General features: G+C 38.0%; 1 protein-coding gene across 4 annotated transcripts in view; it reads right to left on the bottom strand.

Moving 5' to 3' along the window:
• The window catches only part of DYM (dymeclin), a 268960-nt gene that overhangs the window by 175907 nt on the left and 66707 nt on the right, over positions 1 to 26346 (bottom strand). For all 4 annotated transcript variants that reach the window (XM_090285536.1, XM_090285535.1, XM_090285537.1 and 1 more), the window contains 2 exons: positions 21754 to 21879; positions 20084 to 20226 (listed from right to left, as the gene is read on the bottom strand). In XM_090285536.1, the coding sequence (XP_090141662.1) occupies positions 20084 to 20226; positions 21754 to 21879 (269 nt within the window). The remainder of the gene's footprint in view (positions 1 to 20083; positions 20227 to 21753; positions 21880 to 26346) is intronic.

Genomic DNA, 26346 nt, shown 5'->3' with positions numbered 1-26346 from the left:
TGGCCTGAATTACACGTTTAACACTTACCACAGATCAGATCTTCAGCATCTGGGATGTAACAGGCCTAAATTCAATCATTTTTGTGATAAGAAATAGCATTCTGTGGTTTAAAATGAGTCTGGCCCCCAATTATCTTGCCAGTCTTCTCTTCCACTCTTCATCCTCATCCACAGAACCATAATTAATTCTGTTTTTGTTTTTGCTTGGATTTTTCTGTTGGCTCTCCTACTTTCTGTTCATCTTGGTATAGCATCCACATTTCCTGATTTCCCCCTAAGGAACCACCTCTCCTAGGCATCCTGCCCTTTCTTCCGGTGAATAAACATTTACTACACTGTCTCTGGCAGGCATGCTGAGATTCTTCAACGAATAACTTGTTGTCACTACATTGAAGGTGCCCATAATCTACTCTGAAGAGAGGAGACAGGTAGAAATGTTGTTACAATACAATGTCCCGTGGCGGGGGAAAACGACAGCTAGCTTTGCTAGGGCATTCTAGGAGAGCTTCCCAAAGGCGGCTGCCCGTGATCCTGGGTGTAAAGTGACTGACAGACTTCCAGGAGGAGGAGAAAAGCATTTCAGGGCAGAGTATGACATACTGATAAAAGTGGGTTTGTAGATTTTTAAGGTAGAAAGACAAGGTAGTTTTCTGGTTGATTCTATGAGAGTCAACTAGTATGAAGATTGGGGATTGGTGCTGGGAGTTTAAAGAGTTATAGGGGAGTTAATTCCCCTGGGGACTAGAGAAATGTAGTAAGAGTGTTGGGGTAGAGCTGAGGGCCCACTGAAATCTGTGGTGATGAACTTAAAGAGCAATCGGAACAGCTGCATGTTGTTCTTCAACTATGCATAGCTGCTTTGGGCCATGGAGCGGGAGGAGAGGGGGTATGACAAAGGCTGGGGTTTTGCCAGGCAAATGCGGTGGGGAAGAGGAGTGAGGGAGTTGAGAAGGCATATGCAAGGCAGTGATCCTGGTCCTCACGCACGGAGTTTCAGCTGGGTGAGGCGCAAAGCAAGGACACGGGGGTGGTGATGGACACTAAAAAAGGGCGTAGAAAGAACTAATCAGGTAAAAAATTGTTTGAGTCTGGTACTAGAGGAAATGACCCGGGAAGCTGGGAGGCGGCAGTCAGAGAGTGCAAGGTATGAATTCAAAATTGCAGTGGCAGTACAATTATTAGTAAAGAGGGTGTGTAGGTGGGGTATGTTGGGGTACGCTAGAGGAAGTGAACAAGCCTTAGAGGCCATATTGTGTGGTGGCTTGATTATGAATATGCTGAAATTTTAAAAATGAGGAGTGGAGTAGTGTGGAAGGGAAGACAGTGAGCCAGGTGCTCAATTAGAAAATGAGCAAGGAGTGACAGTGACATCTACAGACGACCACAGCAAGAAGGACTGACAGGGCATGGGCAAATGGAAAATTAGTATAGTCTAGTGGCTTTTCTCAAGGTAGCTGGGATGTCACAGGAGAAATGGTTTGGAAGCTGTAATGAAGAGTCATCTCTGTGGCTGTAGACAGAGAAGAAGCAAGTCCCCACTTGAAAAGGCTTGAGAAAGAACTGTTCTCAGAGGACCACCTAGGTTTCTGTTAAGATTAGTCAGAGAGGCTACGCTTGCAAATATAGAGAAATTGTTTCTGATGAGCCATGTAGATTTCAGAAGGGTCAGGATGGGGAGAGCTATAGGAGACCATGCTGGTGTAAGGGACAGACTGAATTATATGGCATTGAACCCAGGCATAATGAAGCTTTAGGTCTCTCTGCTGATCCACGTAAACAGAGGTATAAGGCATAATATGATTAACCCTGGTCATCTTTCAGGGCAAGGTAGTTAATCAGTTCTAATTATAGCCTTTGAAAGTTTGCCTTAGTGAGGCTTTTGGCCTCAGAGCCATAGAAAGGAGTGTCGTATCTGAAGGAGTCCGAGCTCTGTGAACACCCCACGCCTCCTCCTCATACGCTGCTGGTTAGTTGTGTCCTCACTGGGAAGGGTCCCTTATTGGTAGTGTGGTCTTACTAGTTATGCATCACTGTATTCTGGAGGATTAACTGAAGAACCCACAACCACCTTAATTGATTATTTAGAAGCTCATTTAACAAAAATTCGTAACTTAAGAAGCTTGAAATACATCCACTGAAGACCACGACCAAGTCACAACAAAATGCGTAGTGCCTCAATAACAGAACACCCTCCCAAGCTGCAGGAATCCCAGGCCCCTGCGGGGTATGCATCTATGTGCACAGAGCTCTGCAGCACAGACGAGCATTGCAGGGCAGCCAAACTTTTTGATAGGAGACTACTTAGGATCTCCTATACACTCTAGTAACTGTTTTTTCTAAGTTTATGAAAATCAAATACAACATCCCACACCTAATTTAGTAAGTTAATAGATTGGTGTTAACATACGTAAAGGCAAGAGTGAAGTTATTTAATTGTGTCACATCGTCTGTAAGAACATCAGAAAGGACTTGAATTCTTGGCCTGTTTGTGGCCCTTCAGAGTTGGGCAGTGGGGCGCACCTTGAGAAGCGCTGTCATGCAGGCCCCTCACAGCCTGCTCTCATGCCCAAGCGCTTTTCTCTGACACCATTTCTGTTATAAAGGAGTAAAATATCCCACCTCCTATCTCTGGGAACGTCGCTCTCTCTCTCTCTTAGAATGTAAGCTCTTATGAAATGCAGGCATTTAATATTTGTAGACCTAAATCATTCTTATCGCAGTATACAAAACCGTTGTGCCATTTCCCAGCCCCCCAAAAAACTTTCCTAGACTCCATGTGCCCTTCCAGTTGCCGCATTATTTTTCTGCCTGTACTGACTCCCATCCTCCCTCAACCACCCTAATTAGCTTCTCTGCCTAAAAAAATCTTGACAAAGTAACCAATAATTTCCGTCTTAACAAATACAACAGACAATTCTAAGGCCTCACCTTACTTAACCTCTCACTTCAATCTGCATGAAGTTGTACATTTAAGGTGTTTTACTTTATCACACCTACGTTATAACTTAAACGTTAGAAAACCTCAGTGAAAAGATTTCATAGTTAATCAGATACAGTTGGAAATGTTAGTGTAGGAAGCTAGATATTAATAAAAGAGAAGGGAACAAAGAGAATCAGACATTAAAAAGCCTAATCAACTAGGGAGCTGAACTGGACAACAACCCTGATTAAGTCTGGAAGTTACAGCTGCAGACACTGGTCAAGGGGGTTAAGGCCCCTCTCTCCCCTGTGTGGGGAGGAAGGCCCAGCTTTCCACTCTCCCCAGGGTACAACCTGTCCATCTGCCCTGACTATGGGGGTGAGGAGGAGGAATAAATAAAGGAGAAATTCCTCTTCTGGTCACATGCCCAGTAAAAGTCAAGATGGCACAGGGAAGGTCCTTCTACTATGAGGCATGTGCAGTAAGAACTAAGATGGCGTCCATAGGGGCAAAGCCTAGGATCAGACTGAATAAGGGTCTCAGAACTCTGGAAGACCTAGGAAATGACCTGTTTACAGAGAGGACTCAACACCAGCCCACAAAGAACTGGGAAGCGGATTGGTTATTTTGAAGAAGCACCAAACCAGAGAGAATATAATCCAAGCTCAACACAGGCAAGCGCACTCTTCTGCTTGCTCTCTCTCTGGCCCCATAACACCTGTTCATTCGTGCGTTCATGGGTTCTCTCTCCATAGCAGCCATGGCCTAGCAGCTGCATGGCCAGCAGCCAGGTGGTCTCCAAGCACAAGCCTGCCTACAATAACCCTGGGCCATCCAGAGCGCAGCTGGGAACAGAGACTATGCTAGCCCAATAGGGAAAGAGGCGGAACTGGACTAAGCTTTGATATGAACGGAGCCAATAGCGCACCAATTCCTAGACCTTGGTCTTTCTTCTGGGCCTGATGAAGACAAGGCTGGACTTTTTTTCCACAGCGGGACGGACAGAGATGAGACACTGGAGCCTGGAGAATCTTAGCATTACATCCCATCCTCCAATGCATGGGTCTTCCAAAATGCTTTCCTTGCGACTCTGTGAAAGGACTCCATTCCCACTGGCAACAGGAAGAAAATTAGTGAACTGAAAGATAAATCTGAATACGTTACCAACAATGCAGAGAGAGAAGAGAAATGGAATTAATTTTAAAGGAGATTAAGAGATGTGAAGAATTGAATGAAGGTCCAACACATGTCTGACCAGAATTTCAGAAGTACAGAGAAGGGACAACAAAATAAAACTGCAGATCACAAAAGCTACCACAAAGTAGATATTTAATGATCTCCACCACCGCCATGCCCAAGGTCATAAAACTAGAAGGCTTAAATCCAGGTTTCAGGATTTTTGCAGTATATCACATCACTCAGAGAGGAGAGAAAGAAAAATAGTTTGCTAGGAACTCCATTAGGCTTATATCATGTATATGCTACTTCTCCAACTGGGGTGTGTGAACTTTTGGAAATAATTCATGACGTGCTAGCAATAAGCAAGGGCAGAAAACAAATATGGTGGTTTTCCCCGGACCATTAATTTTACACAAAGATTTCAAGAAAGTTAATTATGTCATTGAACTGGCATATAATTCCATTTTAGTAGTAATAAAACAAACGTGGATACATTTACTGAAGTAGGACTTAAAAGGTACTTTACTTGATAAGATAAAATATGTGCCAAGGGGCTTCTGACAAACTCCTAGATCCTTAAGATTATGCACTCATATGCCTCAGATATTAGGGTGAGGCCTAAAAAGCACTGTTAGTGCCCCTAATGACTTCTTCAACAATGTGTGAATTCAAGACCTGTGTAACAACAACAAAAAATTTGTGTAATTCACTCTTTTTGTTGTTTCTTTTACTCTTGAACTTAAATGTTTTATTTTGTGAAAAGTATAACAAAAACACTGAGGGGCTGAGGACAAAACTGCTACACAGAGAGGGAGGTTTGCAAGATTCTCTCATCCCACTACTTTCTGGTTGCTAAGAGGTTCTGATAACTCATACAGATAGCCCATCCTAGAAAGCTAGTGTATTTTATTACTGCTTTGTCTTCATCCACTTTACATTATCACCCGAGCGTAAGTCAGGAGTGGGGTGAGTTACAAGTAATGGACCTGAGTAATAATGGCTTCGATGAAAGTCCAAAAGTAGGTGCAGCAGAGCTTGCACACTGCTCCACGATGTTCAAGAGCCAGGATCCTTTCCTCGCGTTGCTCCGCTGTGTACAGTCTCCGTCCCTAAGTTTACTCACGGTCCAACATGGCTAAACCAGCTCCAGCCCGCACATTTTCATTCAAGTCAGCCGGACCGAGGTGAGTACAGGCATTCCCTTTAAGAACTCTCCCTGTAAGTCTGCCCATACCACTTCCGCTTACACTCCCTTGGCCAAAATGTAGACCATACATGGCTGCAAAGGAGACTGAGAAATGGGATCTAGTCTTACCATCCATGAAGTCAGCTCAGACGGGAAAGATGACAAACCAGCAGTCACTATCACACCACATTTGAATAAATCCTCTGCAATGTCCCCAAAATATGCCCCTTCTACTTGAAGTGATGGAACAGCCAGTTTGCCTTACATACCCTGTCTTTTGAGTCCTTGAACTTAGCTCAGGAAAAACAACTGTGCCCAGATAAACCAGTGAGCTTTATGAACAACATGAGAGCTGGCAGAAGTTCTGGTAGTCTTACCATAACATCCTCTCTTTGAATACAAGCAACAGGATGCCTCAAACATGTGCTATTAATCATACACCCAAACGGAGGAAGTAAATAACTTTAGCTGTTTTACAGCAAGAATTTGCCTACTCTCCCAATTTGACCAATTCAGGAACTGAAATTAATAAAAGTAACAGCTTGGATTTAAACTCCACCTTTCTTTATTAGGACTCAAACTGTTCAAGCACACAGGAGTACACTATTTTGTTTCATAACATATCCTAATGACAAGCTAAAACTTGCTATTATTTGCACATTTTAAATCTCTTACTTGAATATTTAATTTGCTATAGACACACACATATATACAAAGGGACAAGAAAAAATGGAAAGTTGATTTGTTATAATGGTAGAATGTTAGCTAATCTTACTTTTTAAAATTTCATAACTTCTAATGGTCTTTGCACAACAATGGATCCACATGATACACCATTAAGACTGTACTTATGGAAAAATATTAATGGCATGCAAAATAGAACTAAAGTTACATGAACAAGACAGGATTCTCTAAAAAAACTGTATTGCCCTGGCCGAGTAGCTCAGTTGGTTGGAGCATCATTCAGTACACCAAAAAGCTGTGGGTTTGATTCCCGGTCAGGGCACATACGTTGGTTGAGGTTTCAATGCCCAGTCAAGGTGTGTATGAGAGGCAACCAATTGATATTTCTCTCTCACATCAATGTTTCTCTCTCTCTCGCTCAAATCAATAAGCGTATGCTTGGGTGAAGATTTAAATTAATCTATATTGCCATTAGTATCTGTCAGTACTGTGACTGCAGAACCAGACGAAGACATGAGGGAAATATAGAGTCAAATTGCATATCATTTATATATCTCTGAGAGTTATGGCCCACTGGACAGAAATAATATGAAAGAATAGAAAATGCACCCCAGCAGTTCAAAAACATAGTTGGAGGAAGTTGGATCCACCTATGTGAAAGATTTTTGCTTACACTATGCATTCTCAAAGGTGGCAATATCGCCTCATGGGGGCAAAACTTGAAAACTTGATTTGGGAAGGATTTTAAAAAACTAACTCTTTTTATGTATAAAGCACAGGTATATATCTGTGATTTTAAATTTTCCTTTGGGAGTGGGAGTGGCAATTAGAAAAAAACGTCCTAAAAAGGCTCCTTGGGATGACAATAATGGAGAAAAAAGTTAAGAAACATCAGTCCACAAAAATCTCCCTGAAGAATCAAATATTAGTGTAACCTGAAGTCAAGGGTGCAGGGGAGGGGTGAAACTCACCCCATCTGAATGGCATGGGCCTGGATTTGCCAAATATCACAGGGACAAAAAAAATAGTTCAGTGTATAGCCATCGCTATTGTAAGGAGAACCGCCATGGTAGTATGCAACACCAAGACATAAGAGAACCTAAATTTATCAATATCAAAACATTTAAAAGAAACAGAAATCCACTATATTGACTTTACAAGAGTGGGAAGTATTTGGGGTAGGCATTTCAAGTGACTAATTTGTTGAAATTGTAATATGATTACAATATAAGGCAGGAGGGACAATATAAAATAATGAACAGGAGTAAATAAGAAATTCATAAAAATTGCAAACCAAAGACATCTAAAGAATAAAACATGCTTCTCCTATGCACTGCTGTCAATCCTGGTAAACTGAGGAGGACAGGTACTTTAATCCTTACCAACTATTACTAAGAACGTTTATAATAATCATGTTCTTGCTTTTCTTTAGTTTCACCATCCATAGACTGAACTCTAGGAACAATGTAGTTTAGTTTTGCCTGGCCATTTTGGTACAGTTTTGCCTGTATTTGAACTTTCATACCGAATGTGTTTTCTTGTAACCTGCTTCTCTGACACAACATGGTGTTCTAAGAGTCATCCAGCTTAAGTGTGGCATTGAAATTCCTTTAGCCAGCAAAGCTTTCAGTCTGATGAAGCTACGGTTAAGGATGCTAAGGAGGATGCTGTTGGACCTGTGTTTATCCTTTTTAATAATCCAGAAAAAGAGGGGGGAGATTGCCTTAATTTTGTAAGCAGAAAGGAACATGAAACATGTGAGATAAAATATGCAAAGTGTTTATAAAATTAAAGAAATTGACGAAAATGAGAGGAGGAAAAGAAGATGAGGCAGATAAACTAGTATTTGTTTTCAGCATTTATCATGTTCTAAAAACTTGCTCATTACTTGTCATGTTATTTAAATGTAACAAAAGTCCGCAGACAGGTAAAGATATTCTAAATGCCATTTTTTAAATGAGAAAGTTAGGGATGAGCAAAGCTAAGTAACTTAATGAAAGTGGCACAGCTAGTAGGAAGCAGGGCTCCGGTTTCCAGGTCAGACCAATCTGATGCCAAAAGCTATATTCTCTTTCAATCCACCTATTATTCGCTGATGAGAATGGCTATCTGCTTCTTTCTCTCCCTCTTTTGCCTAGCGTTTGTCAAGTATGGAACCCCTATGATCTTGCAGAAGTGAGTCTGGAGGCTACCAGGCACAGCAATGAACGGTACCTCCCTTTCTCTTCCCACGTGCATCCAGTTGGATACAATAGGACCTCAAGGACCACGGTCTGGGTCACAAAGACTACAAACAAGTACAAGGGGAGAAAAAGGAAAACATTTACCATAATCCTACAAGGAATCATCATTCCATTTTTATAGATGGGGAAAGCAGTTACAAAATTTTACAAGCTTATAGGGCTAATTAGCTTGCAGTAAGAATTTAAGCCCATGTCTAGTCAAACTTCACAGTCTTCAGAATCTGACCTAACAACTGTGGAAGAATCAGTAGGTTAGAGCTAGCTTTTTTAATGAACAACCTGAAATTTACCACATTAATTCATCCTCATAGTGATTCTATTTTTCCTCAACATTTTATTGTAAAAATTGTCAAACATACAGAAAAGCTGAATTATATTGTGAATACCTACATATATACTCATGTCCTAGATTTTACATTAACACTTTGCTATATTTTTAATAACATCTCTATTCATCTACATATCCTATATTCGCCCATCAATGTAACTTATTTGATAATGCATTTCAAATAATTTGCAGAAAAATTTCAAAAGGGAAGTCTTCAGCCCTGATCGGTGTGGCTCAGTTGGTTGGGCGTCACCCTACAAACCGAAGGGTTGCAGGTTTGATCCTCAGTCAGGGCACATACTTGGGTTACCGGTTCAGTCTCTTTTGGGGTGTGTACAAGAGCCAACTGATCAATGTTTCTTTCTCACATCAGTATTTCTCTCCCCCTCTTTCTCCCTCCCTGCCCCTCTCTCTAAAAACAAATAAAATCTTTAAGAAAAAGAAAAGTTTCAAATAACTCATAACACTAGATTTTATAATATTTATTTGTGTAAAAGGTGATCTCAAAACTATACCAACTATAATGTGAGGGCTTTCAACTACCATTCACAAATTGTCAGTAAATAACCTTGAATAAATTTAAGCTTTGAATTTACTCCAAACATCCATGCTGAAATCAATGTAAATTAAAACAGCTGCTTAATAAAAAGTTACACCACTGAACTATGATAAAATTTAAGTTTTAAGGCAAATCCTCTTAAATTACTTCATTTTTCAAAAAAGATTTGTTCTCAAAAAATTAGAATTGCCTAATTTTATCATTCTTATTTTTAAAATATCTTTAAATTTTAAAATTCCACAATAAATTATGTTCCAGAAGTCTCACAAACAGATTAAACAATTGGTGCCAAATGAACACTTACAGCATGCCTTAGAAAGTTATTCCTAGGATCTCATCTGAAACTGGTTGCTCTAGTCTATATCATTTCTGGGGAATGTGAGTGAATTTGTTCCCCAACTATTTGTGGCATAAAGGAGGCCTCAATCTTCCCTGCACAGAGGTGGCACACTGGCTTTCACACCCATTTCTGGAAACTGACTGAGGAGTGGCTGTCAGCAAACACCAAGAATAAAACGTAAGTCAATACTGCATTTTGACACTATATTATTTCCAATCAATATCATTTAATAAACACCTTCTAAAAAGTCTAAAATCTGACATAATATTTTTTTCAGAGAGCAATTAATAGAAAAATAACTTATATTACTACTCTACAATTAAATACAGTCAGTCATTTTGTGTTGTGGATACTAATTTAAATGCTCAGTATGTCCCTGCAAGAAACCACTACAAGGAAATAGTAAACTGAAATAAACTGTATTTTATTCGTCAAAAAAATGAGTTCCTTCCTAAAAATGAAGGAAGAAAAAGTGATTCTTTCACCTGGTATTAAAAAATCTACCAAATCATTACAAATTAAAACAAATGAGAATGTAATTATAAAGCACTTTCTTATTCTGAAAATTCAAAGTGCTTGTTTTCAGAACTATGCCTGAGTGCCACATACTTTTTCTCTTACTATAGTTTTTCTTTCTCTCAATGAGTCAGCCCAGCAAAAGCCAAAACCAAGGAGAAAAAAATAATCACATAAAATAAATTACAACTACTGTATACTATACCTATCATAATAAATTCTATCACTTTCTCAATAATAGCAGTTGGGAGAAATATGAGTTTTAATCTTCAAATTCTACTTTATTAAGTTCTGTTACAGCATTTGCCTAAACAAATAATCACTACTTTGGCCTTATAATTTGGCTGGGACACCCACCACTGCAAGCAAAGGGGAAAAAACATGTTTGATGGCTCATTCAAATGGAAAAGCCATATATCAGAAGTTATTGTGTAAAACCTCAGTACTTATGATGGAAAGCGCAGTTTGGCAGAACACATTGAATTAGGCTTGGCTGTTTAAAACACTGAATACCCAATCATAATCACATTACAGTTCTGCCTTACAACAAAAAGCACAAGAAATGTCAAGGTCAACCCTTTCTTGCTTCACCTTCTTTTAGGCATTAGAGACTATTTAAAAGTTTGAATCCACACTAAAAGGAAAGGTCAAAGAAGTAAAAATAGAATCAAAAGAAACACTGAATAAATGTTTTAACTTATCTTTCCTTCCCACAACATAAACTTTCAACATATTTTTTTAGTGACTATCTGAAATTTCTGTTACAAATGTAAATACCAACTATCAGATATTTTCACAGTTTAATTACATTAAAATTCTGAGTAAAGATGTAAATCATTACACAGTCACTTTTTTTCCCCTATGTTTCTAAACAGAAGGTGTATTTTAAATATTACTATGTAATATCTGTTACAACAGTGACCTTTCATTGGGAACCCATTAGGTGCCAGGCTCTTTTGACCATCTGAGAATCCCTACAAAGAAAGGTATTATCCTCACTTTACCGTAAGGAATTGGAGTCACTAAGGTTATATGGCACAAGAACACCTAGTTAGTAAATAGCAGGACTGACATTCGACTCTTGGCCCATCTATTAGCAATAGCCAGAGGCTGATACTTGTACCTCTTTCACAATACCAAATTACCAAAATTTAGAGCCAGTCCCTCCAAAGGATAATATAAGCAGTGGCCTCCAAAATCAGAAAGAAAAAAAAAATCTGTTTCAATTACAGAATTGTTTTTGAGGGGCTACTTATATTTTCTGAAACGCATTAAAAAATATATATATTACTGATTTGGTAATGGGCTGTGAGTGGTCCACTGTGGCCACAACCCTCACCGCTACCACTAAGCAGGGTTGTAGTTTAAAATAAAGAATGACTGGAACTAAAAGGTGACTTAGCTATCAACAAACAAAGTAGACCAGTAGCCTCCCAAAATGAAAATTTCAGTGAGAGGAATTCCAGCATGACCTACTTGATACATTTTAGAAACTAAATATGTGTGTCCGTCCCCAACTCCCACACCCACACACACACACACAAAAAACAAAACCCCACAAATACTGAAGCCCTAACACCCAATGTGACGGTAACAGGACGTGGGGACTTGGAGAGGTGACTCAGGTTACATGAGGACATCAGGGTGGAGCCTCCATGATAAAATTAGTGCCCTTATAAGAGGAAGAGACTGCAGAGCTTCCTTTCTCTGCCATGTGAATAGACATTGTGGCCATCTGCAAGCAGGAGGAACGGAGCCCTCACCAGGATGCCAATGTGTCAGCACTTGATCTTAGACTTCCCACGCCAGACACACAAGAAAATAAATGTCCATTGTTCAAGCCACCCACTCTGTGGTGTGTATTCTGTCATAGCAGTGTGAGCTGTTACCACCACACACCCAGCTCCCGTCACATAACAAGTCATACAGGGAGGGGTCTGTGGTCAATTTGTTTTGCAGAACATCTCTAACAAGGTCGGGTGATGTGCTTATAGATTCAAGTAAGAATTAAATATTATTTGCCTTGCTGACTATAAACTACGACTGCCAATAATACTGATATTTTTGATTAGATGAACACTTGAAATATTTATTACAATTCAGGTTGGGTCGGCATCAAGGACTTATTAAAATCTTTGGCTAATTTTATAAACAAACTATCAAATACAAAATAAAATCAGATGAATTAGTGAACAGGACACAGAACCTTAGCGATGGTTGTCAAGACAAGTTAATTTAGGAAGCAAAGATAAATCTCTTGTGGGCAATATCTATTTAGCAATCAAATTTTCCTTTCTGACTGCCATTGGCCAAAATTTGCACCACATAAAAAGAAAAGCCAGTTGGAAAAACAGCAAAAACATGGCTGGTGTATTCAATTTAAGCAGCATTTCAAAACAGTTCTTACATAAATTTTAAAGACTGAGTAGATTAAAAAGATAAAATATTCTCTCAAATTTTTTAATTGTCTAGCATAAATTTGTCAGATATTTTCTGATCACTAACTTCATCTAAAGTTATTTTATTTTCAATTATCTTAATTTTAATTAACAAGCAGTATGCAGGTAATAAGTTATTTACCTGAGGCTAGAGACTACATAGTTTTAGAAGTGATTATATACAATATCTCACCTATTTCTCACAAAAACCTGGTATGAAAAGTCTTATATTTGTCAGCTTTATAAAGTAGCATAATGAAATTCAAAGTTGAAGAACATGTCTAAGATCACACTGAGCTGGGGACTCCATCCAAATCACCTGATTCTCTATATCGTACTCTGGAAATTCATCCTGATTCACAAGGACTTCCAGGAACGAGTAAAGAGAAAAGACAGCTGAGAGGTCCTCGAGCTGTAATCCAGAGAAGGGAGAAAGGAAAGCAGCGGGGAGCCTGGTGTAAACTCAGGAGAGTCTCGCCCAGCATCCTGCCCTGGGGGGGCTACCAGCCTCCCCCCAGGTTCATGAAGATCCTGTGGTTAAGCCCTAGAAGTCAGGGGAAGCTTTAGAAATCCTCATTACCTCCAAAGTCTGCTGTCTAAGGAAACCAACTGCCCCTACAGCAAATCCTCACTGAGATTCCAGGAAATAAATGGATTCTACATAAAAGTCACAAAATCCCCAGTTGTGCTACTTTTTGATATTTTACTTACGTCACCCACAGCAACAACCTGCTTTCCACATAGAAATTAGAATGTGTCAAACCTCTCACAATACGGTGTCAAGGATATAACCCCGAATAAAGCAGAGGCCCCCAAATATTTTTTAAATGATGACCTAGAGCTGAAAATGAGAGCAAATCTTATTCTTTGGCCAGAATTATGGCCCACACTACACCCAATAAAATTATAACCGACTGAGATATTTAAATGTCTATACCTGTACACATACAACCTGAAGGGGAACGACAGGATATAAAAACTATGGAAAAGACTTAAATGATAAAAGTAATAATAATTCACTAAAATTCACTAATAACTGAATCATCGTCGTCATCGGCAGCCGTCCGTCTCGAGAGACGATGGCGTAGCTTCTTGAGAGTCTATCTGCACCGCCGAGAATGGCTGAATACTATCTGCCAAAAGAGTTAATGGTAATGTAGATCAATGGAAAAAAAAAAAAGTACATGTCCAGAACCAGGGAGGTCCGAGTTCCGATCTATTTCATGCTGGAGTACGGTATCCACAGCCAGACTTAAAGAACAATCCTGATCAGCTGGGCCTCATCATCAACAACAGACAGCAGTAAGAAAGCAGCAGGAAGAGAAACTAAGATAATGCATAGAAGGGGGTCAGTTAAACCCATTAGAGCTACGTCAAAACAATATATTCCTCAGTAATTAGCAGGACTGGGCAACTGTCTGCCATGATGGGCCCACAGCAGAACAGATCCAAGCACAGGAAATGAACCTGTACCACATGAATGGTGCTGAAATGGACCGACTATATCACAGTCATCTAGAATGCTTATTGAAAATGGGTAAGACCAGGCCCCACCTCATGTCTAATGACTTAGAAATCCCAAGGTGTAAGTACATGTATGTATATATTTTTTTAAGTATGCCAGGAGGTACTGCTAATGTCTGGGAGCCACTGTATGACCTTTATCACTACCTCTCCTAATTCTGGAATTCTATGAATCATTAAGAAAACTACATTACTTAAAACTGTAGCATGCTTTTCTAAACAGTAATATAATATAGCAAGTGATTATTTTTCCATTTTGTCAGCATATTAGAGGAATTTCTAAATTAAAAAACAATAGAAGGGAAGAAAACCATCTTTTTCTTGTACCGAAAAAGTATGAATGGAGGCCTGTTGGCATGTATTATATATATATATTACCAGATAAAGTAATATAAAAATGTATAATTCATTCTAACCACATTCAGTGAAAGAAATAAATCACACTTGACACATGTAAAAATGCCTTTTAAAAAAGAACAAAATCTATACAAGTTAAATTTCAATACTCTCCTTAACTGCAAAAATAACTTACCAGTAGTAATTAAAAAGTATTAATAATTCCTTCAATTATTTATGACACTTGGATCAAACATCCTCCAAGCATTCACTGTGTTCTACAGGCCAATAGTAAACAGAAAGGATATATTTCACACCATGGAGCTTTTAGTCTAAGATACAGATCAACTTAAGCATAGACACAAGAAAACCTAATTGTAAAAATTCAATTTAAGAACAACACAAATGATATTATATACTTACTAGAAGAGATTTTAAAATATAGAGGGGAATCTATTTCTTTATTCTTACTGGGGTGGAAACAAATGCCTGCCTTACTTGTTTTTAAGGGTAGCCGAATGTTAAATTTCCTAAAGTTGCTAAGTGTGCTGTGGTTGTGTAAGAGATAGTCCCTTTTAGGAAACAGACATTCAAGTAGTCAGGGATAACGGGCCCATGGTGTCTGTAACATAGAGCCTTATATAATTTAAAAAAAACTGTGTCTGTGCATGTGCACACAGAATGATTTTAAAAAAGAGGAAAGGGCAGAATACAAATATATAACAAATGTTAATAAAGCAATCTGAATAAAGCTGTATATATTTTCTTGTTACTACTTTTACTTTTGGAACTTTTCTGTATGTGTGAACTTCATTTCCAAATAAATTTTTTTTAAAGAGGAGGAGGGAGATAAATGGGAAAATAAATAGTAAAATGTTGATAAATCTTGAAGATGGGTTGTGGGTGGATAGGGGTTCATTCTACCGTGTGTTCTACTTTTGTACATCTTTGATATTTTCCATAATAGAATGTTAGAAAAGAAAAATAAAGAGCAGATAAAATCGGGCATGTAAAGTAGCTACTAAAGTGTCCAGCAAATAGAAGGCATCGATAAAATGACAGACATTGTCATAACTCCGTTCACACCTTTGAGTACAGACAACATTAGCCTTTGGTATTTAATTCCATACAACAAATATTTATTGAGAGTCCATAGATGCAGGGCGCTCTGCTGGATACCACAGTGAACAACCCCAGAGAGGTCAAGCCGTAACCACTTACACCCTGAGGAGTTAGGTGGTGACAATGGGAGACAAGACAGCAAAGCTCAGGAGTCAAAGAAACTAAGCTCACGTGCACATCAACATCACCTCTTTTCTGTGTGATTTTTAGACAAGTAATTTAATAACTAAACATCTCTACATCTACCACAGTAAAAAGTAAAACCATCTATTTCACAAGGTTGCTATGAGAATAAAGTGAGATGCACGAAAAGTTGCTTGGTAAACTCAGAAGCGTTATAAATACGTTAGCTCTTATTGTGTTGTACGTAGAGCCAATATAGGGAGATGACGCTCTACACAGCAGTCATAACACAGAACAGAGTAATTGCCACAGGAAAGTATCACACCTTGTTAGGAGGGAGAAAAGGAAGTCTTTGTGGAAAAAGTGGTACTTGATGAACCTTAAAGGATGGATGGACAAAAAAATCAAAGGGACAGAGAGGAAGAAGTAGGACTCTATGTTACAGAGATAACTCAAGCAAAGGCATGAAAAAGTGTCAGGTATGCAAGATGTAACAGAGTTTTTGCTGGAATCTAGGAAACAAATAATAGAATAACTAGAAATAAATCTGAAAAAAAAAAAAAAGAATTAAGTGGAGAAGGCCTTGCCTAACGCCTGTGAGGGCGCGAACATTGGCTCACTATTCATGTGGACCAGTTCTAGCACCAGGATTCTCCTCTCCCCCTGCCGATGCCAACAAAACTTCACTCTCCAAAACCATCAAATTTTCCAAAATAAGGCATGCTGTTTCAAAGAAAACAATTTCAGTGAAACATACAATACACACAGTGCTATGAAAGGAAATATTTTCTATATCCAGAAAAATTTCAATCCCAATGAAAATGAATATAATCCAAAAGAGTTTATAATTTGCATCTAGCCTTGCAACATGATTTCTTCACACTGAGGAACTCCCAAATCACATTTTCTCAAGCCAATATTAAAGTAAGAAAATTTTGTAACTACTAACCAAAAGATTATCAAAAGTGACCACACAACTAAAGTCAAATTTTCTTTGTCAATATGACTGACTTTCCTAGAATGTGGTTTAATTCAAAATTACATAATGTGATCAATTTTACACTTTATTTTCCCACAATACATAGTTTTGCTTTTTAGGAGAATGTCCTTTAATTGCTTTCACAATCCTTTGAGCGACATACTGTGAAATAATGAATAATTACTCCATCATGATTTATATTTTGCATAAATAGTTTTGTAAAAACTGAGGAAAAAAACTATATAAAATGTGCTTTGACTGTAACACACTAAAAATCCTAAGTATTTTAATGCTCTTAACTGAATTTAAAATTTTTTAAAATTTTTATTTATTTCTAGAGAGAGGGGAAGGGAAGGAGAAATAGAGGGAGAGAAACACGTGCCAGAGAAACATGGAACAGTTGCCTCTCACACACCCCAAGCTGGGGACCTGGCCCACAACCCAGGCACGTGCCCTGACAGGGAATCAACCTGTAACCTTCCAGTTAACAGGTCAGTGCTCAATCCACTAAGCCACACCAGCCAGGGCTGAATATTAAAATTTTAAATGGTGGGGGAGAAGGCCACAGAATCGATGAAAGTGATATGCAAATAATCTCAGAGACCATCTATCCCAACCTAGTCATTCAAAAGAGAAGGAAGCTGGGAGGTAGGACAATTAAGGGACTCCTTCCTGTACATTGTTATTGAGATGAGAGCAGATCTAAAATTTAGAAGACAAGTTTTCTGGCATGTGGTACTGATGACACACTATGCCATCCTAGACTTCATTCTGATGACACATACGTCAAGAAAAACTGAAACCACACTCAATCTATGATTACTTAATAGAAACTGCAAAAGTTTGTCACTGTTTTTGAAGAAAACAATTAATGGCCTTATACTAACTCCTCCTAAAAAATCTTCCATTTTGGAGTATTGCAAAATATTCAACTTTTAAATCCCTATACCAGTTTCATTAGCAAAAGTAGCAAACACTGATGGATTAATGAAGCCTTCTCACAGGGTACAAGAAGCCATTCCTATGCTGCCTGCAGGGCCACGGATGAGCAAGCTGAGCACAACCCCCTCACCTGAAACAATGAGGGCAGGGGGTAGGAGTAACTCGGAGAACAAAACTGCAGGTCTGGCATTCAGGCAGCCTGCTCAGCACCAAAGACAAAGCCATGACTGATCAGAAATGTAAATCAACTAGTAATTAAAAGAAATCGAAGGAAGGCAAATCGAGAAAGTATGGTTCACAGGTCAATTCCTCAAGTCAACAGAGGGGTCTTTTAATCCAAAGATGATTCCCATGACTCATTATCTAACAAGTTACCACACAGTACTACATTTTCATATCAAACTGATGTCCCTCCCTGAGTGTGGAGGGGATGCTACAGCCATAATTCAGCTGTGCAACTCAGCTCCATTTAGTTTTTGAAAGTTAGATGTTTATTTTTATTATTTTTCCCATTTAATCATTTTTTTATTTTTCAGTTATAGTTGAGATACAATATTATATTAGTTTCAGGTGTATACTCCAGTGATTAGACATTATACAACTTACTAAGTGATCATCCCAATAAATTTCATACCCATTTGCCACCATACAGTTATTAGAATATTGTTAATTACATTCCCTATGCTGTGCTTTACATCCCCTTGACTACTCTGTAACTGCCAATTTGTACATCTTAATCCCCTCACCTTTTACACCCATCCTCCCAACTCCCTCTCCCATCTGGCAAACGTCAAAATGTTCTCTGTATCTGAGTCTGTTTCTGTTCTGCTTGTTAGTTTATTCTGTTTTTCAGATTCAACTGTTGATAGATGTGTATTTACTGTCATTTTATTTTCATAGTTTGATCTTTTTTCTTCTTAAATAAGATCCTTGAACATTTCATATAATACTGGTTTGGTGGTGATGAATTCCTTTAGCTTTTTCTTGTTTAGGAAGCTCTTTATCTGTCTTTCAATTCTAAATTACAGCTTTGCTGAGGAAAGTAATTTTGGTTGTAGGTCCTTGCTTTTCATCACTTTGAATATTTCTTGCCACTCTGATGTGGCCTGCAAAGTTTCAGTTGAGAAATCAGCTGACAGTCTTATGGGAACTCCACTGTAGGTAACTAACTGCTTTTTTCTTGCTGCTTTAAAGATTTTATCTTTGTCTTTAACCTTTGGTATTTTAATTATGGTATGTCTTGGTGTGGTCCTCTTTGGGCTCATCTTGTTTGGGACTCTGTGCTTCCTGGACTTGGTATGTCTATCTCTCTCACCAGGTTAGGGAAGTTTTGTCATTATTTTTTCAAGTAGGTTTTCAATTTCTTGTTCTCTCTCTTCTCCTTCCATGATGTGAATGTTGGTATGCTTGAAGTTATCCCAGAGGATCCTTACTCTATCTTCAGTTTTTTGGATTCCTTTTTCTTTTTTGCTTTTCTGATTGGGTGTTTTTTACTTCCTTATATTCCAACTTGATGATTTGATTCCCAGCTTTCATCTCCTCTCTTGTTGATTCCTTGTAAATTAGTCTTCATTTCAGTTTGCATATCCTTCATTTCTCACTGGTTCTTTGTTTATGGTTTCTATGTCATTTTTCATGCTGTTGAAGTTATCACTAAGTTCCTTGAGCAGCCTTATAACCACTGTTTTGAACCAAAAAAGTTGCAGGTCCAATTCCCAGTCAGGGCACATGCCTAGGTTGCGGGTTCAATACCTGGTCAGGGTGCATACAGGAGGCACCCAGTCGATGTTTCCCTCTCACAGCAATGTTTCTCCTCTTTCTCTCTCTTTCCCTCCCCACCCCTCCCTTGGGTAAGGATTAAAAAAATTTCTTTCAAACAGTTGAAGTCTGCATTATGTAATTAAGTGAAATGTTTAGTAACAGCACCCATGCAGACCTTACAACTATCAAAGTGTCAGTCTACTTTTGGTTTCTCCTTCAGAATAAAGCAAAAGTTCAGTTAACATAACCTCTCAGGATGTGGGTCCTCCGCACCCACAAAGGGAGAACCAGAGGTCCTCGTGCACTTCTAGAGTCTGTAGGTTTAATCACTGTGAAGCAGAAGTGAGGCCTTACTGTACAGTGGGAAAGGACTTTCTTCAGTTAACAAAATTTGCTTCTAATCTGATAAAACTCACATTTGTGCCACTTTTGAATTTATAACAAAACTTTTCAAAATATTATTAGTCATTAACCAATGAAACATTGAATAAGAAAACTATAAACAATTAGTCATGTAAAATCCTAACCAATAATGTCCTTGAAACAGAATGATTTCCTTAAAGAACACAAGCAGTAAAAAGTTTCTAAAAACTTAATTCTATTTATATTATATAGCTAGAACTCACATAATATGCGTATTTATTTATAAACATCCTTCTTGAAAAATGTTGCCTTTTAAGTTCACAATCTATTTATTATATGCATGTATTTCAATGCATAAGTCACTGCACTGAATACAAAAATTAATATTTTAAATTACTTCCAGTATGTCGCATTTAGACAGTTGCACAGATCCAATATAAAACTGTCAGCAGTGGCAGCCAAGGGAACACAATTACTTATGACTAATTCAACAAAAATCTATGTACATTAATGAACTGAAAAAAATCTGATAGGGCTTACTTGCTACTCCTGATGCAAGTCCATACAGCAGTCCTCCCCCATCCGATTGTTGAGTGAAAACATGTGCTCCTAGAGGAGGTGGTTTTTCTTGTCTGATAAAGTTATACAATAAGGTTTTCACAAGTTTGCTGGTGTATGGAAGACTACAGAGAAAGAAAAGAGAAGAAAATCAAACTCATAAGTCACCCAATTTTATAGGATAAATATGATCTACAAAATCTATTAAAACAAAAGGACTGGCACAATTTAAGGCTTAGCGCTGCCATATAATACTGAAGAGCACAGGGTTTGAGATCAGACTTGGGAGGTTTAATTCTGTCTTTATTCCTTACTATGCCATACATGTCACTGGTCCAGTCACTTCAGCTCTTGAACTTATTTGTAATCTGTATAACAGGAGAACTATAAATTCAGCGTATAATATAGTACCTGGCACGTGAAGAGAAGCAGTACTACAGAATCAGTAGGGAAGAGCAAGAATTAAAAAGCAATAATAATATAAAAGACTATACTTTTTAAGTATGAACGTATTCAATTTATGCATGCATGCAAAAAATATATCTGTATGTATACAGATTTTTTAAATATTAATATTCTTTGCTTTTAAATCATGGGATAAGGAGAAAGGAGAGAAAACAGGCAAAAAGGAATGTGTCCACAAACCGGTGACAGATCAGTTTCTGCAATCTACACAAAACTTTATAATAGACTCTTGCACCAAAGCTCAGGCTCTTTCCCTACTACCAGTGAAAGTGCCATGATGAGAGCCAAGGTGGTGAGAAGGACGTGAGGAAGACAAGCTCCCAACTCCCTGAGAACTTTAATCAAAGCTACTTTATTTGTCTCCGTTTCTGCGAAGACTGTGTCAACGGAAGGTGGTGTGTGTGTGTGTGTGTGTGTGTGTGTGCGTGTATGTGTGTGTGTGTGTGTTTAGTATTTCCCTATCCCCACCCCCCACCCACTAGGAGACTGTAAGCTTCTGCTCAGGGCACAACCCCTCACCCTAAGGTGCCTGGCACATGGTTAGCACTCAGCGAAGATCTGTTGACTAAATGAAGGTAGGAATAGTCAGTTAAGAGGCTGTTGAAGCAGCCTAAGCACATGGTAATGCAGCACAGGTTACAGTAGGATAACTGGGACTGGTGAAAAGGGGAAGATGCAAATCACCGCTCAGACACAGAGAATGATAGAGAAGGAAGATGACGACGTCCAAGCTTCAATTCTATGAAGAAACCTCTACAGACGGTAATGGAGCAGAGGGATAAAGGGAGCAGGAAGAATGGACAGTTTGGACAAAAACCAGCATTTGGTTTCTTACACACTCGGTTTGAAGTGCTGATAGAACAACCAGAGGAACAATACTTGGTAAGAGTACAAGACCAAAAATATAGATTTATATAATTAAAAACTAGACATCTCTACTTTTTTTCATTGTTTACTTTTAAATTTTTCAATTACAGTTGACATTCAATTTTATTTTATATTAGTTTCAGGTATACAGCATAATGCTCAGACAATCTCATAATTTATAGTGGTCTCTCCAATATTTTCAGTACCCACCTGGCACCATACATAGTTATTACAATATCAGTGACTATATTCTCTATGCTGTCCTTTACATCCCTGTGACTATTTAGTTAAAAACCTACAAATTTAGAATAGAAACATACCATCGACCTTGCATCAAATACTTGTGACTGATGCTCTGTCTCAAAACTTCCTTGTGGAAGAGTTGGCAGGAAAGGAAAGCAACCATTGTTGATATAGCTTCTACTGATATTCCATATGTAATGTCTCTGGAGAAACAGGAAACAAAACAGAATAATGATCAATTTGGAATATTAAGATATTGCTCTTTTCTGAATAAACTATACATTTTAGAACTCAAACCTAAATATTCAACATGTTTCTAGGTTATAAAAATCCTAGTATATGTAACATAAAAATTAAGTTAAGAACAAATATGAAACCCTTAACCGGTACTTGGATCAGGTATCCCATTCCTTTTCTATTGCCTCATTGCCATCTCCCACTGAATGATAAGTCTATTAGTATATAATGGAGACAATTACTGCCAGTACTCTGCTTTAAAGATCCACTCTAAAGCCCTTATGTTCATCCCTGTTTAGTTAAAATATACAGAAACAAATAATCAGATTGTAAACCTGAAGAGAAATCACAGAGTAGGGATGAAAACAATGCCTTCTCAAGCTGGCAGTCACTTTACAAAGAGAACAATGGCATACCCCAGATCGTCTATCTCTAGTGTCCACATTCTCAAGGCCAACTCTGCACGTTCAGCAAAGTATGAACAGTAAGCAAATTATTCCTGTTTATGATGCACATTTCTTTTATGAAGGACTATTTTTGTCCTCCCAAGATCATTATCCCCTTTAGAAACAAGTCTTAGATCAAATAAAAAGGAAACAAAATTTTGGCTGAGAAGGGAGCACAAACAAGAATAAATGCATCAAGAAATCTTCAGTTTTTGCAAAAATTTAAATACCATTATCATGGGGACCAATAACATGTTAGACCAGGAAAGTGGGAATCTCAAAACACAGCAAAATGAGTAATAACTCCAAAAGAATATCAAAATATTTTTATAGAACTGAAATATTCATGGAAAGCCCCCCCCCAAAATACTTATTACCTACTTAAATGAGGCTCAATAACAAATTAAAGATGACTTGATTCTAGAATTGGGCAAGCTTAAATTCTACCACATATTCTAAGGCATTATTGCTGATAGAAATATCTTTTCAATGCAAAATACACAAAATACAAGAGGCCCATTGAATTGATCTAATAAAGGCCATACAGAATTATCTGAATGGAATGATCTAAATTCTAAATGGATGATTTCAATTCTACGCAAATTAATCTTAAAGTCAATGCAATACAATCAAAATTCTCATTAGATGTTTTTCAGAAACTTCATAGGTTGACTGAAATTTTTATGAAAGAATAAACAAATAGCTAAGTGTACCTTGAAAATGAAGAGACTCTCCCTACCAGATACCAAGCCATGCAATACAGCTGTAGTTTTAAAAACAGCACAAAAGTATATCAAACCAATGGCCCGCAGTTGAAACTGAATGTACAGTTCAAACCTGTGTATATGCAAACAATATATAATGAAGAGAGATCCACATTCAATGGAAAAAAAATTGTATAGAAAACGGTGCTAGGAAAAACTGGCTCATTTCATTAAGAAAAATAATGATTCATTCCTATTTTACAATATATCAAATACCTACTACAGATGAATTAAAAGACTTAGATACAAATGGTAAAACTGAAGTTAATAGAAGAAAATGTACAATGATACGTTTGTAACATAAGCACAAGAAAGGACTTCTTAAATAAAAGTTGAAGAACACAAACCATAAAGCCAAAAAGCAAAGGCATTTACATAAAAATTTAATTACATCAAAATTAAAGATTATTGCTCAACAAATAAAACTTTGGACAAAGTTAAAAGGAAGATGATAGACTGGAAGAAAGAACAAGAAACTAATACCTAGAATATTACAAGCAGTACCTGCAAATAGCAAGAAAACGGCAAGTACTCCACTAGAAAAAAAAAAGAGCGAAAGATGTAAACAGTGAGTTTAAAACAATATGCTATTCCTTTATGCCCTGGAAAATGTAAAACAGTGGCTGACAGATGATGATACATAAACCCTTACATACCGCTGATGGAAATGCTAATCAGTCAAGGCATTTTAGAGAACCGCTCATGACCCACTGTATGTATATACACCAAAGAAAAATTCACAGAAATACGTCTGAGGACTGTGGAAGACACCCTCCAAGCGAACGCAATAATCCCTGCTCCCTAATATCCATGTCCTTGTGTAGTTTTCTCCCCTCGAGCGTAGGCTGGATCTAGTGCCTCGCTTCTAACAAAGAGAATCCAGAGGAAGCGATTTAAGGTGCCAATTCTGAGGTTAGCTTCCAGCAAGAGGATGCCTTGCGCTGGGCGCGCTCTCGCTCTTCTATTTGCTTTACCTGAGGGAAGCCAGCTGCCTGGCTGGGAGCTGACACACGGAGAAGTCCACCTGGCAGAGAACAAAGGGAGGCCTCTGGTCCACAGCCAGTGGGGAACTGAGGCCCTCAGTCCAGCAACGCTCGAGGAAGTGAATCCCACCAACAGCCTGGTGAGAAATCCAGGAAGCTGGCCCTCTCTAGCTGAGGCCCTAGCAATAAGCTCAGCTACGACGTTATGAGACATTTGAGTCAGAGGCACCAAGTGATGCTGTATCCAGATTCCCGAGCCTAGAAAACTGTGCATCGATGTTGTTTTAAACGGCTAAGTTTTAGGGGAATTTATAATGCAGAGGCGGTCCAAGCGCCCACGCCCGAGCAACACTAAAGTAAAACGCAGTGCGGTTTTAACAACAGCAGACTCGGCGTCCATGTAGCATCAGAGGTAACCTCACAGCTCTGAGAGGAAAAGCTAAAAAACTGAATGAGTTTTGTAACACGATTCTATTTATGGACATTAAAAATATATGTACACATAAGAATAACATTTTGCACTTGAACATACACCATATAAAAATATATGCACGAAACACATTAAAATGGCTATTTGTGGGAAATTCCCTAGTAGAACTTAACATATAACAGTAGGTACTTAACAAATGTTACATGGAATAAATAAACCATCTAGTTATATTTAAAATTTTCAGTATGCTAAAGTTATCTGCTCTGACAAGTTGTATATGTTTCATTAGTTTTTATATTGTTGCCATTTGCAAATCATCACAAACTTAGTAGCTTAGAACAGCAGATCGTGCAGTTCTGTAGTTGCCGTACAGGTTTCAAAGGGTTAAAATCCAGGTATCAGCAAACTGCCTTCCATTCTGCAGGCTCTAGGGAAGAATCCATTTCCTTATGGTTTGGGTTGTTGGCAGGATTTAGCTCCTCCTGGCTGTAAAACTCAGGTCCCCATTTGCTTGCTGGCTGTAAGCGGAGGGCACTTCCCAGCCTTTGGAGGCTGCCTCCTTCTTTGACACATAGATCCCTCACTGCATCGTCAAAGCCAAGGAGGGCCTGGAATCACTCCTCGCAGTACATCTCTGACCCACCCTTCTGCTTTCCTCTCCTGCCTCTAAGGACTTGTGTGATTACATTGGGCCCACTAGGAAAAATAAAAGTCTCCCCATCAAAAGGCCTTTAACATGAACCACATCTACGTCTAGTAGATGTTTCCTTGTATTCCTACTTTGCTGAAGTTTTTTCATGAATGAATGTTGAATTTGGTCAAATGCTTTTTTCACATTTACTCTTTTACTCACTTTTCTCATTTATTTTGTCAATGTGGCATATTATACTGATTGATTTTCAAGTGTTAACAATACTGCATTCCTGAGGTAAGCCCCACTTGGATATGATACATTATCCTTTTTATATATTGCTATATACAATTTGCTAATTTAAAAAAAAACATTTTTCTGCTTTCTTTTTATGTAATGTCATTATTTGGCTTTAGCATTAGGGTTATGCTGGCCTTATAAAACAAATTATCCCATCTGTTTTTTGAAACACTTTATTGAAATATGTACTTCATGATGTAATATTGAGCAAAGATAGCAGAAGAGTATGTGTCATATAAATGAATATACATGCAGATGCTAATATGCAAAACATAGGGAGGGGGCACAAGGGGAATAAATGGTAATGGAAAAAATACAATAGAACAATTAAAAAAAACAAAAACAGCAGTCCTGGGAGATAAGATTATAGGTGACTATTTTTATTATTTTAATTTAAATTTTTACTTGAATTTATTGGGGTGGCATTGGATAATAAAATTATATATGTTTCAGGTGTACAGTTCTATACTACATCATCTGTATATTGCACTGTGTGTTCACCACCCCAAATCAGATCTCCTTCCATTTCTATTTGTTACCCCTTTACCCTCTCCTATCTCCCCTCACCTCCTTTTCCCCCTCTGGTAATCACCATACTGCTGTCAAGTGTCCATGTTTAATTTAAATTTTTAAAATAGGGATAGCATAAAGAAAATGAGTGAGAGAAACATCTGCTTCAAACTGGCTGTCTCTACTGAGAAATTTCCTGAAAAAAAAAAAAAAATGTATCATAAGAGATATTCTGAGGACAATACCTAATCTAATTTTGACCATATATATTTTATGAACGCTTTCATGTATTTGGATTTTTGAACACTATAAATGTATCATCCATTTGAAAATTAAATTAATCAAGAACTAAAAATAGAGGACTGTCAT

This window comes from Furipterus horrens, unplaced genomic scaffold, assembly GCF_987537825.1.
Source record: "Furipterus horrens unplaced genomic scaffold, mFurHor1.1.pri manual_scaffold_8, whole genome shotgun sequence".
Taxonomy (NCBI): domain Eukaryota; kingdom Metazoa; phylum Chordata; class Mammalia; order Chiroptera; family Furipteridae; genus Furipterus; species Furipterus horrens.
Note: the sequence above shows the minus strand (reverse complement) of the source record. Positions and strands in the feature narration are given on the sequence as shown.